Source organism: Ornithodoros turicata, chromosome 3 (assembly GCF_037126465.1).
Source record: "Ornithodoros turicata isolate Travis chromosome 3, ASM3712646v1, whole genome shotgun sequence".
In the NCBI taxonomy this organism is placed as follows: Eukaryota; Metazoa; Arthropoda; class Arachnida; order Ixodida; family Argasidae; genus Ornithodoros; species Ornithodoros turicata.
The window spans coordinates 32,407,036-32,420,995 of record NC_088203.1 but is presented as its reverse complement, the minus strand read 5'-3'; the positions used below and the strand labels follow the sequence as shown (position 1 = coordinate 32,420,995).

The 13,960-nt window shown below is 45.1% G+C and overlaps 1 protein-coding gene across 1 annotated transcript in view; it reads right to left on the bottom strand.

Annotated features, from left to right (window-relative positions):
- Positions 1–13,549, bottom strand: part of LOC135389272 (zinc finger BED domain-containing protein 4-like) — a 71,434-nt gene extending 57,885 nt beyond the window's left edge. Inside the window, exons 1-4 of the mRNA XM_064619336.1 lie at positions 13,352–13,549; positions 11,686–12,612; positions 9,620–9,858; positions 9,243–9,450 (exon numbers count right to left, since the gene is read on the bottom strand). Coding sequence (XP_064475406.1) covers positions 9,243–9,450; positions 9,620–9,858; positions 11,686–12,612; positions 13,352–13,549 — 1,572 coding nt within the window. The remainder of the gene's footprint in view (positions 1–9,242; positions 9,451–9,619; positions 9,859–11,685; positions 12,613–13,351) is intronic.
- Between the last annotated feature and the right edge of the window lie 411 nt (positions 13,550–13,960).

The window sequence follows — 13,960 nt, the reverse complement described above, 5'->3', positions numbered from 1 at the left end:
GGTATTTAATCATAACATTTAGATGATATTGTTTCACGAAAAGAAATATAGTCTACCATCGTATCTGCAAAGCTACGCAGTCTGTCTCGGTCACCGCGTATTCCGGTAACTGTTAAGCAACTTATTCACAATACACGAAGTGAATGCGGTGTTGTAAGGCAACAAGCAACGACAAATGACTTACCTCTCGGCAGTCGTTGACCAGGTATCGGGTACGAGGCGTTCGGACGCTCGAATAGTTTCTACACCAAGAAGCAGAACACAAATGTTGCGCAGGCATCTTCCCTGGCAGCTGTGACTGTTCGAGGACGCTCACATGATACAGCTTGCGTTTTTAAACAGGAAAAATCAGAACTCATAGTCCAACACAACCGCTACACAACACGAGCCGTCCGAAACGGACGCCGGCGACTCGGTGGACGCCGGTTCCAACCGGCACAGCCGCCGCGCTGTCGCCTGTTCGAGCGCTCGCGAACAAATTTGAAAACAACCAATCATCGCTCAGAAAACGAATTCATCCTCATGGGAACCAATCAGTAATCACTAGCCACCGGATGTCTCCATGACGTTAAATTTGTGACGTTTTCTGACGTCCGATGACGTGAAACGCATGAAGCGCCTCACTTTATCCCGCAAAGGAACTGGCAAGTTTCGGGCCCTTGATAATGCTTTATTATTACACGGACTCCCTGTTGGTGTTATTACAGAAATATTGGCGCAAAACGGGCTTGCCAATATGGGCAGCCCATATTGGTCCAATATCGAGCCTGGTTGCACTCCCCATATTGGTCCAGTATTGGCAGCCCAGATTGGGTCAATATTGGCAATCTTGGCAAACCATATGGGTCCAATATTGGACCAATATTGGCGTGCTGCTTGGGAAGAACTGTGGAATGTTGCACTACCCTTAATAACATCTGTTGGGCCCAGCAAACAGGATACATATACCCTGATCTGAAGACACTATGCCTAACTCAAAAGCAGTATGAGATCGACCTGTACGTGTTTATTTGCGAAACTATTATGAATGAAATATGGCCTGTGTGGTATAGAACAATGAGCACACTCAAGTAAACATGCAAAAAATACGTATAAGGGCTCTCGATCTACATACCGCGATGCGCTCTACGAGATAAACAACACACTACAAAACTACATCCAACACTTTTTGTGCGGGGCAACTCTAATGACCACTTTCATATAACCGACGAATGGTTGAACGAATGTAGTTCGAATGGTCACGATACATTCCTACGTCGTTCATTGCGGTCACGCTATGATGCTGCACAATATATGTATCTCGTGTAACAAGCCTGGCAATCGCACGATGTGCATGGGAAGAAATACGGTCTTCTTTCTTTGAAGACCAGTCCTCTGCAGGTATATGCTCAAACGACCACCAAGGCTCACGTTGTCGCTCAATCGCTCCCATTCCTGCACTTGTAATAAAAGCAGCAAACGGGTCGACGTGAATGGCAGCTGAACGGTTGAACTGCGAAGTTCTCGAGCACACAATCACAATTTCACGCCGAAAATGTTGTTGAGGTGAGTTCGCAGTTGTTATTTCCATCGTTCAATAGTTCTCGGGATTACCTCGGACGAAACGCTCACCGTAGCCGAAGGCCATAACTGGATTTCCTCGCTAACGGGAGAAGACGCCAGGGAAGTAGGAGAAAGCCTCAGCTTACATCCACTCTCTATCTACGTAGACTCAGCAGGTTTTTCCCATCTTTCGTCACAAAATGGCTGCGCCCATGGCTTGTTTTGGTTTCTTTGATAAATTAATTTCCGTGATAGGAAGACAAAATTGCGAAACGAAGGTGCGTTTCGGTGGCAGTTGGATGTGCTCGTTCTGAACATCACAACCGTTTTAACACATCGGGAAATCGGCGTAGCTGACCTTTAATGCCATTACACTACATCTGAGCCATTCAGAATTTGTAGTTTATTGAGACCATGTACACAAAATCTAGATGTTAAAATGAACCAAATATCTCATAAAGAAGGAGGTCTTATACCAGTTTCAAGAGTGGTGTTTCAACGATGGAGCAAACAGGAATGGACCAAAGAAAACACATACAACAACAGCTACAACATCAGCTACAAACAAGCCTGTGCTGCTATTTTGTTCAATAATTGAATTGTGCTTATTTCTTCAACGTCATATATTATTGAGGAAACACTTTTACACACCTGGTTGGGGACTTACATATTTTTCCATGCTCATTCTTTACAAGCTTCTCTCTCAACTTCATACTGGCATTGTAAATTTCACTAGCATTATCATCGCACCATTACATGCCAAACCATCACCACCACCAATGCCAAAAAACTGACCACAGCTCATACCATGCCATGCTGTAATACGGGTGCCAACAGCACATCATGCACTAAACAAGCGTATGAAGGCGGGGTAGTTCGTACGAATCATGGTGTGTAGACAGCCAAAGGACGCGGACAGAAAAACGATGACACGGACGACTGCATCATGCACTATGCTCTGTGAAGTCACTCCTTACAGGAGTTTTTCTTTTTAGGTTTTTAATTTAGGTTTCTTGTTCAGAAAGAATTTGCGTAGTGATGCCGTTGGTTATCACTCCACTCTGACACAGATCACTCAACTTTGAGTGTGAAATGACATAAGAGGTCTGTGTGATGCCACGAGAAAGATAACTGCCACTGTACAGTTGTGTAAACTTATTTTGTGAATTTTTACTTCAGCAGCTCTTCACCGCTTTCTCGGCATTTTTTTAGTTTCCCAGTCATGGAATAGTTCTCGGACTATTTTCCCAATTTTCCATGCTTGACTGGATTGCAGACATCCTGAAATACAGACGATAATTCAAGCGACTAAGCAACTGGGCATTCGAGGATTACATGTTTGTATTGTCCATATTTGTGACCTGCCTCGACTAATTCTCGTTCTTTACACATATGATAAAGCTCTGAAAAATTATTGTACAGGCTGCATTTCTGGACCGTGTGGTTACCTTTGACCGTGCAGTTTGACTGTACGGCTTTGTACTGAGAGATTGTGCTATTTCGAGAAAAACAACACAGTGGAATATAAAAGAAAGGCATACCTAGAGGTGCTCATTCTAGCATGAAATCTCAGTGCCACAGCAAGCAGTAGCACCGATCATTGTCCGCTTGCTTTTTGTATTGATCTATAGCAGACAGTACGATGAAGTTCGCAATGGACAAATGTATGCAATGCAAATAAGCTCATACAAAGAAAGGAATGCAACTTGAAATCATGTGCGTCTTAGCAACAATGTGCTGTATTACTTTTATTAAAATTTACATGATTGTATATATTTCTTCTACAATTTCACTTATTTTTTGAACCACTTTGGTAGTTGTCACTTTGTAGAGGCGGACATATTCATCCAGTTGTGTCAACACAAATCTATGCAACTGGACAGTTTAATGTAGTGAGCATGGTGTACTGCATCACGAAGACAAAGTCTGGGAGCCGATGTATGGGACATAACACTGAATATGTAGTAAAATAATATATATGTATCTGCATCGCTAACCACCTAACTTCAGTAACGAGTGATGAACATGCAGTGTCTTCAGGCAACTTCAGGAAATAACACATGACCTATGGGGAGATGGTTTGCAAGATATACCAGCACCGAAAGCAACAATTTCACAGGGTCCGGGCAAATGCAATTACGTTGGCACACCCCCAAGATGACGATGTAATTATTTCGTTCCACTTTACTGAACTTTATGCACCCTTAAGGGTGCAATTGAAAACGTGGGATTAGAGGGGGGGGTTCTAAAAAGGAACAAGTATTGTGAATTTCCCGTTAAAAAGAAATGAAAAATCCCACACACACAACCACAAGATTTATGGACCTATGGTGAAGCAAGCTCTTACACAGATATGTTTTTCGTGTGTCTCATGAGGGTCAGTTTCGTTGGAGATGACATGGGATGCCATAAGCCTAAGCTAATGCCACCCACATATTTGTATAGCAATAAATTTTCTTCGCATGTGGCGTTGAAGAACTGCTTACCTGAAACAAAATAAATAACCGGGTGTGACACATATACAATCATATGTCACAGGCATTTGGTGCCAGTCATTCAGTGAAAGTAGTGTGCATGAGATGCCACATGTTCTCCTGGTGACGATGAGGGGTAAGGAAGCTTTCCAGCGATAAATGTATGTCATGGTGTCTCGTATAGCAACAGCATTCAGGCACTGTTTCGAGTGACAGATTCATAGATGTTAGAATCATTTGTCATGACTCTGATGACACACTCTTAGTTACATTAGAACTTTGTTACCGTAGTATTCTCAAATTCTGTATACCCTCCACTCACTGCTTTAGGTGTGTCAAGGGCCAGTCAAGGTAGAGGAGACCTGGTGTGAAATAAGAGTACCCGTTCTGCATAGGTAATGTACAGGACATGTCATATGGGAAAAACCGTGGACACTTAGCATGCACCTGAGCCGGTGTAAAGAGAACACGTTGGAACATAATTGAATGTACAGTGAGGTACTACACATATGCATATTAGAAGTGGATATCGGTTTCCTTCACTATTTTTGAACTCGGCTATTGTTGAAGACAGGCAGAACACCAAATTAGAGGCATTGTGGCATTCGCGATAAATAGAAGCATGATTGCAATGTGGATGCGGGAGTATATTATAAATCATGTAGCATGATTCCACAGGGATGTGATTTTCCATTCTGAAGATTTACCTGTACAGGATGTGAGACTACACAACAAGAGTGCGCAGATCACACGAGTGTAAAGCTGCAGTGTCGTCAAGCAATTTTTAACAGTCCTTCTCACAGAAATGATGCAGAACAGCATGCATATATTTTAGCTTGAAAGAAAAGTCTTGAGCTTCAGGAGACACAGAATGTACACCGTTTTATTATTTTTTTGTTTAGTGCTATATTGACACTCAACACCTTAGCACATGGATAAACTCTGTTGCCATATGACATTATCAACAACATAAAAGAAGGAGAGCTAGTTTAACATGGATGCATGTTTACCCTGTTTTACTACTGTTGTCTGTATCCACACTGAACACATGCGCACAGAAATTAACTATGCGACCATATAGCAGCTGTCAATAACGTAAAAGAACGATAGCTACTGTTAACATGGTTCCATGCTCTTCCACGTGCTCATGTGCTCAGTGTATATACAGGGTGTTCAAAATTAAGCTTTCACTAGCACTTTATAAATAAGCGAACAAAAGAAAAATGGGCTTAAAATGAACCAATCAACGTGAAGAAACTCGGACGGCGGTAGTGAACGCTGGCAAGGTACGCACCAGGAAGTCTGCAATAAGGCGTAGGCTAGAACCACATAAAAAGTCAGCCTGCAGCCTAGATCTCGTTTCAGGGCTGAGCGAAGGCATAGGAAGACCAGGGGACGGTGGCCGACCAAATGAGGTCTGTCTTCACGGGCCATGAGAGCGGTGTTCAAGTGCCTTTGCGTGCGCTCGACGAATCCATTAGAGGCCGCGGGTGATGAGACGTGGTGCGAAGATGGTCGTTAAGGCAGAGAAAAGGCGGCTCTCGAACTATATGACCGCGTTCAGTGGCGACTTGGGCGGGAACACCGAACCGCGATATCCAAGTAGAGAAGAAAGTCCGCGCAATTTAGTGATTACCCCAAACTCACTTCACTTCAATTCGGCGGATCGAGTACGTAGTCCCGAGAGCAGTCGTTGAGGTACAGGTAAAAATGTTGATGAAGTAATAGGGCCTGGCAATCACGATATTTTTCAACAAGCATTTTTAAAGGGACGGTCTCGTACAGCCGGGGCGATTCCGAAACTTAGCCAAAACTAGCTTCACGAGTACTGTACACATACAACCGTCAAGGTTTCATTCGGAATAACCAAGTCGTTTTCGAGGAATTTGTCGAAACGTGCCGTAATAGCAGACGACGAAACGTACGCTTCTCTCATGAATACGTCACGTATGACGTCGGCCTGCGGGTACGTCGTCGTTGTCATGGTAATTGTAACTTGCAGAAGCACCTTGGGTTGAGTCATCCCCCTTGCTCTTGAAATGGGGACACTCAGGCATATACCTCCGCGAGCGTAGAATGTAGACCGAGTATTGACTGTGGGGTCTCCGATAATGTAGCACATAATCGGATACGTGGAAGCTAAGTCACGTGTTTTCTTTCCGCGGGTATTTAATGCGGTTTTTAAATAAACATGCACTCCTTCCCCATGTACGTCGTCAGCGACATTTCATTTCGAAGCATGATCAGTGTGCAACGGGGAGTGTAGTGGAAGCGCGCGTAATATATTTTTGGTCGAAGCTGTAGTGCGACCACGGGCGCCGATGGCCGGCGACATCAGATTTGTGATTGTGGGTGGGGTTGTCCTGCGACTTTTAACTTGTCTCTGAGGATTAACATAGTTGTTCAAACCACCATGCTTGCCACTTCTTAGAATATGCATTTTTCACCTGAGAACTGAAAGAAAATGTACGAGAGTTGCCGCGGTGCCCAGTAACTTCTGAAAGTCGTCTGCTCACGCCGATGCACTAGCGCGCGCAAAAACAGACGATTTCTGTGTCCTATCACGGACTTTCCCGCAGGGCGACGTGGCCGTTCTTATTGTTGCCAACACAGATCGCGGCATGCTCTGCAATCTTTATCAATTTAATTCGGTTATTTAATAACTGTGGCGTGTTTTGTCGGGTAAATTCGCAGTATTCCAGTTTCAACAAAGGGCAATGGAATGGTACACTTGAGGGGGGCATGGGGTACGAGACCATCCCTTTTACGGGCTTGCCTATTTGATATATGTAGTGTAGAATGTGTGTAGCGTGATATCGTGTAGGACTATGCCAAAAGAAAATGTAATTACTATCGTTAAAGGTCAGCTGCTGGGAAAATTCATTGTCACAGATTATAAGAAAAGCGAGCAGGCACAACAGTTGATGTCTACTGAATGTACTTCCAAAAAAGTTTGACCAGATACCCTGTATTTATGGAGAAATCGATTTTTTGGGTTGCCGTCCGATCGCCCGCTCAAACCAGTGACGTCATGGACAGCTTTCGCTTTGCCTCTTCTTGGCTTGTTTACTTGCTCGCAGTTTCGCTATCGCTAACAATCGTTAGGCTGAAAGCGAAATTGAGAGTCGCCCGTGCATATACTAGCACCGCGAACACCAGTCTCTTCGTCTAAATTTGATCATCATCGTTTTCCTTCAGCTGGTCAGTACACAAAACTTCGTCTAAGGTGTCACCTTGTGAGCGATGCGGTGTGAGAGATTTGTGAGAATGCTCTGCTCCTCGCCGTACGAGCTGGCGAGCGGTTGTATGTAAAACTACGCAATATCTCAAAGAAGTTGCAAAATTACATGGGGCCTGAGCCTTGGCACAGAGAGGACAAAACAGTCACAGCAGCTGAAATCAGCAACAACTTGAGGATTCCTGTTTTGAGACAATCTCTGTCTGTCCTCACTTCTGTATGATCACGCTCAGCGTCTTCCCAACCGTGGGACTGCCCCATATCCCACTCATATGGCAGCATTATTGTTCCTCCGCCGGGCCGGGCCTGTGTCTGTGAGTGCGTGTGTTGAAGTTGTGTTTTTACATGCCACAAATTCCACTGTGTTCTAGTCCAACCAGAAGTCCTTCAAAGGGTCCTCCAGTAACTTGACCAGCAAGGGATGACAGTCAGAATGCTCGTCACCGATAGGCACAATTAGGTGAAGTCCTTCGTGGAAAACACTCATCCATCTGTGAATCATCGCTTCGACGTGCTGCACGTTGCAAGAGGTAATAAGCCACATTTCCTTTATAGTGCACACCGTCATAACCCAGATGTACAGTCCGGCTTGTGTATGTTGTTTGCCAACATATTTCCTAATAGAAGGGGTACCTATGGGTGCACGCTTTGCTGTTAACATTATTGACGTAGCTTAAATGTGTAGATGCTTTTTGCACATTTTAAAAGCAATTTTAGCCTTAACCCGTATAATTATAATCTCTGCTTCTCCTTGCTCAGGTCCCAGGAAAAAGACACATGCAGCAGCACTGGTGAAGCAACATCCGGTGCAACAAAAATGGTGCCACAGCATTGTTAACCACCTCTACTGGTGCTCATGGACAAGCAATGATAATGGGACGTTGGTCCTGGTAAAGTGGCTCACGATATTATCATGAATATTTGGATCATGGTGTTGCTTCACATGTTCATGAGAATCAAAGCCTTGATGTAAGATGTGCATATCTAGACATTGGAGAGCAGCTTTGGCTCCATGAAGGTGGTTTACAGTATTTCAAGCTAGCAGGGATTACTGAGCAATTGTCCTGCATTCCTCACTTACAGGGACTGAAACATTCGAACAATTGGATGGGGTAGTGGATGTACTCTAGGGGACACGGTTGTCTAAAATCAGCACTCCCAGTCGAAAAAAAGGAAATGGTCCAGTTGGAATTTCTAATTGGTTCGAATAGGATCCAACAGGTCCCATGTCAAAACCTGTTGGATCCATAGCTGGGCGGCCTCACTCATGAGGACCCTCATGAGGACGCCTCACCCTCACCTCACGACGATGAGGTGAGGGTGAGTGAGGCCAGACCACGCTGAATGTTCCTCATGAGGACAGTCGTGAGGTATTGTCCCTCATGAGGCCCACAGTGAGGGCCCTCATGAGGCCAATCGTCGTGAGGCCATCAATCCGTGAGGGTACAACGTATTTTGTGAGGAGCCTCACAGATGAGGCCGATGAACTTTTATGGCTGAACCCGTACCCGAAACGAACCGAAAACGTTTCGGTTCGACGCTCTGGTGCTTCGAACACGAAAGTATACGGCAGAAATGTGACAACGTGTGAAAGATTGCATTATGAAACAAACTGTAAGGCATAGAGGCTATGTGCCCATACGAGTTTCATTTTATGACGTGGACATTTTTATGCAATTAATATTATTTTGGGTGAACACCTGTCATATAGTAGCTGTTTCGCAACGTAAAGCCTTGAGTTACAGCATATGCACCTATGCTGGTTACTGTAGAAAAATATTTTACGGTGATTTCTGTCAAATAATGCTGCACGCATGCACAACCGCAAGAAATACAAGTGGGGAAACAAACTTGAGTATGTATGTCCGCACACAGCGTTGAGAACCGGGAAGCTCGAGAATTGAATAAGATTCGAAACTAAGGTCATTGTTCCATCGAGAAAATACAACCACGGGGACACCATAAAAATTATAACAGCTTCTACTTACCTCCACGACTTTCTCCAAAAGGAGCTCCACAGTTGCGCGAGCAGCTTCTGAGTCTGGCATCAGTAGGCCAGGTGCAAAACCCTGTTGGAAGCTGCGAAGCTTCAGTCGTGGGTTCAGCAGGCTTGCTGCGACGAAATAGTCGTCTCCCCGAAGATTGCTAAAACGTCTGTTAATTTCTTGCAGTACTTTAGCTTGCAGTTGCTTGAACCTGAAACGAACACATAATATAGTTGTGTCTGTATAGAGACACTGCAATTAAGAAATTGGAATCTGCGAATGTTTACACGCATGTTACAAGTGCAGCACAATGTGTAAAAATTTTATTTTTGCCGTGAATGTGTTGGTTTTGTTGAAGCAATGGGGAACCATATGCTTACTCGGGCAGTTTGTATTGGCTTAGTTGTATGAAACAGGTGCAAATGCAAAGGTGGAGCACAGCGGAAGTCACCCCGTCCCCCTGCAATCGGTTTGTCGCATCATTCAGCGGCTTCAGAAGGGAACCCAGTTGCTCCAGTCTTTCATGAGTCACAGTCGGTGGCGACAACTCTATGCACTTGCTGGGGTGCTCTTCGTTGTACTGCAGTACCAGGAACTCAACCGCGGTGTACACCTCGTCCTGGAAGTTTAAGACGAATAGTTATATTAAGCTCATAGCAAACACTTCTCTGATGTAAGTGGCTTCTAAAAAACAACACAATATAACGACGGCATGGGATATTTCGCCACACCGCACCCTATCCCAGCCCAAATGAGGGGACATTACGGACAAATCGTGCTTTGAGTTGGATATCACTACATTTATCCTTCAGGTGAAACTATCCCTCTGTGCGTTTTCCAGCCTCTGAACTGGACCTAAACCCTTCACGCATGTACTCAACATGTGCATCCATGTAATATTATAGGCAGAGGTGTCCAAATACCAAAACTCAGAATGCGAGTAGTTTTCGAATAGCTGAATTAAAGTGTTTCTGCACTCTGATCGCATACTTTTATTTGTGAGCGTTGACAAACAAGTGCACCTCGACACAACAAAGAAAAATTCAGGAATAAATAAAAACAAAATATGGTTGACTTCTATACAGAAAAAAAGTTTGGCTGACAATCAGAAGAAAAAAATGATGCTGAATCAATGCACGAGAATACCCTTACACGCTGCAAAAGCTTATTTACAGTTAGCTTCCTCCATAAGCTCGCATGCGTGGTGAGTCCGCTTTAGGAACGGAACAATCGTCAGCGCATTCAAAACGAAACAGCCAGCCCCTTCGTCTTCCTTGCGGGGTGTGGGGGGGACGTCAGGCCGCGCACACGGGACTGGCGCTCACTTCGGCTTCAACTTCGCCTGTCTCCGTGCTTTTTTCACGTTGTTCGAGCTCTGAAATATTCCCAAGGTAATTTTCATTCCCATCCTTCGACCAATGAACTGCACTTCTTTTTTGCCATTTCGTAAGCTACGCGCTCTCCGTTACGCCCCTTGGGGTTCGTAAATGTTCCAAAATAAGGTGCAAGGATATACTACTCTGAGGCTGGACGACATCTAACAGGACAACCGCAAACCAAGCCTCAACGCCTATGGACAATCAATTGGAAAGAAGGCAGTGGTTGAAAAGGAGTGGAAGGAGGAGTGAAAGGAGGAGGAAAGTGGTGGTAGGAGCCGTGGTTTATCCAGAATCCTAAGCAAGGGGTGGTGTTGGAAAAAAATGGGGGGCGCATTGTTATAGTTACGTCATTAAGCTTAACATTTCACTACCGACGTGTGCCTGAAGCTGACATAGCAAGGGTACCCCCTGTACGGGGTACACAGGTGAAAAAGCTAGGGGGTGTCACTGAACATTTGGGGGTGGGGGTGTAGGGGGGTCCGGATAAATCACTGGGTAAGAGTACATGCTTGAAAATGGACTTCACGACATAGCATGCTCCTAGCCAACCATCAGCCGGAGTGACGTCGTTCTCTCCCCTGATTTGTTGAAAACGGGAGGCGTACGCCTTTTGTGACACTTATGCAGAAATGTTATTGTCACAAAAAACCGTACGCCCCGCGCTTTACACAAATCAAGAGTGATATAGGTATCGCTCTGTACGAAGGTTGGCCTTCAGCGTGCCATGTGGTGAAGCTTTGTTTTAAGAGTGTAGGGTGTACGGTCCAGTAACCTTCGGATTGCAGGTCCGACGATCTACTAATCGAGCTACCCAGACACGACCCTCCAAGGAAAGGATGGTCGTGGCTCAATTGATAGAGGTGAATTGGGAGGGCTCAACTGGTAGAGCATCAGACCTGCAATCCGAAGGTTGCGGGGTCGTACTTCGCTCCTGCCTGACCTTTTCGACCACTGCCTTCTTTCAAGTTGGTTACCAGAAATAGAAATTTACAAACTAAAAACACACAAAGTTCCTCTACTGACGTTATTAGGACATAAATATAAAATTCACATAGAACTCGGCTTACCTGTGTCAGTCGTTGTAGTGCAGCAACAGTGGAGTACCAGCGAGTGCCTCCTATTGGAACCAAGTCCTTCCCACAGCGCTCCTTCAGTGCGCTGGTCATGGTGGGCGATCGTCTGAATATGTTTATAATCTTGGACACAATTTTTAGAAGTTCACAGACGCCATCATCCGCCTTAATAGCGGCATTTACTGCCAACTGCAACGTGTGGGCAGCGCAGCGTACACGCTTGGACGGCTTGACAGCTGTGAGCACATCTACATCTGGCTCGAGAACTTCAACGTCCTCTCCAGCCTCATCTGTTCTTCGCCACTTATCTGGAAAGAGTTCCACCATATCGAACGCTTTTGTCATGTTGGACGCGTTGTCACAGATCACAGCCCCCACTTTTGTAGGTGCTACACCGTGTTCTTGAAGGACACCCTGGAACGCCTCTCGTATGCTGTCACCAGTGTGTTTCCCTGGGAAGTTCTTGAATGCCAGGGTCAGTGTCTCCAGTTCCCAGTCATCCTTGACGAACTGCATTTTAACGCCGAGTACTGCGTCTCTCCTCCTGCTCGACCACAAGTCGACCATAAAATGAAGTCCTCCGTCTGGGGCACTCTGGATAGCCTTTGCAAGTGAAGGCCTGACACGTTTACTTGTAATATCTTCCAATATTCTCCCAACCGTCCTTCGCGAAATTAGACTGAGTTCTGGTTTCAAAAATTTCATCAGCCTCTGAAATCCCAGCCCATCGGCGATGCTCATGGGCAGGCCATCAACTGCCACCATTTCTACCAAGAGACGATTGAATTTCTGTTGGAACGTATCGGATGGGGGCAACTTCTTGACAGTTTGTGCTTCATGTCTGAACATCGCCACAGCCCCGTCAAGCGTCGGCTGATTGCGGGATCCATAAGCTTCGTTGTACTGTTTGGTGTGCACAAGCTGCAAAAATAATCTGGTTTTTCATTGCACATAACTGTCACCCCTATCTCCGCTCGCAATTGATAATTATTTATTCACTCACTCGCATTTTGAAACAACACAAACAGACATTCTTAGGGGAACATTTAAGAGTTTTCCTATAGCCTGACCTGGAACCAGAGTCCGAACTTCAATTTGAGATTCCCAAGTCACCTTGACATTTCTGCTTGATATATTTCGGATCCATTATCCCTATTGAACTTTATCTAACATCAATTTTGTGACGGCCTGAAATTATTTCGTGCGCATTTGCAACCCGTGATTTAAAGACCTGTGTTCGAAAGGAGCAAAACGCAACGTTTCCGGGCGCTCGCTGGCAAAATCGATTATCTAAGTCTTATGCGTCTCCGGACCGTACGAATTTCTGGCCATGTGGTACAGTATGTTACCAATTCCTTACTTAGTATCAGTAGTTAGTTAGTTAGTTAATAAATTAGTAAAATAAAGTAAACTTTGGAGCTTTCAGCACCAAGGTTTACTTTATTTGTGATACGGAACAAAACTAAGGAACAAAAGTATGCGAAAGCAGTAACCTTCCATCCGCGTGACGCTCAGACGGCGAATTGACGCAGACGAATAGAATACAGGAATCGGCGTTACATATCTCATTTTCTGCCGCCGGAGTGTCGCGCTGATAAGAGGTTACGCGTGTTCTATAGACTTTTGTCCCAAACTTATAGACCGTGAATGAAACGCTTACCTTCAAGTGCCGAACAAGGTTGGACGTATCCCGCTTCTTCCCTCGTTTTTGCTGATTGCAGTGCAAGCACTGGTAGATGCTGGCAACTCCGTCACTCGTCGATCCGAGATACTTGAAATGTTTGCTTATATTGTCCGGCACAATATGGTTCGGGTCTTTCACCACGTCATCATCTGCACGACGTTTCTTAGAGCTCATGGTTCCATTGAACTATTAGTTCGCGCACACACGGGATAGACACTACAAGAACAGAGCATGCGCGAGAGCAGCACACTTATTATAAGGAAGAATATATTTTCTTCCCTTTTGTCACGAGGTATGGTCCCATGCAATAAAAGGTAATCACCAATCGCTGGGTGGCAACAGGGGAAGGCGCCTCGCATTCCATGACACGCACGTGACGGCGGCCCAAACAGAGCCCGCGCAGGGAGATTCCCTATTTAGCCTTCGCTCACATTTTTACAACATGCCTCTACTTTCGATTGTCTTAGCAACGACTAGCTTCTCTAACTTCGAAGTTTGAGTTAACCATAATGACAGGGCGGCGATTCTACGCGAGATTATCCAGCGGACCTGCTCGGCCCTCACAAAACTATCGCGAATTTTTAC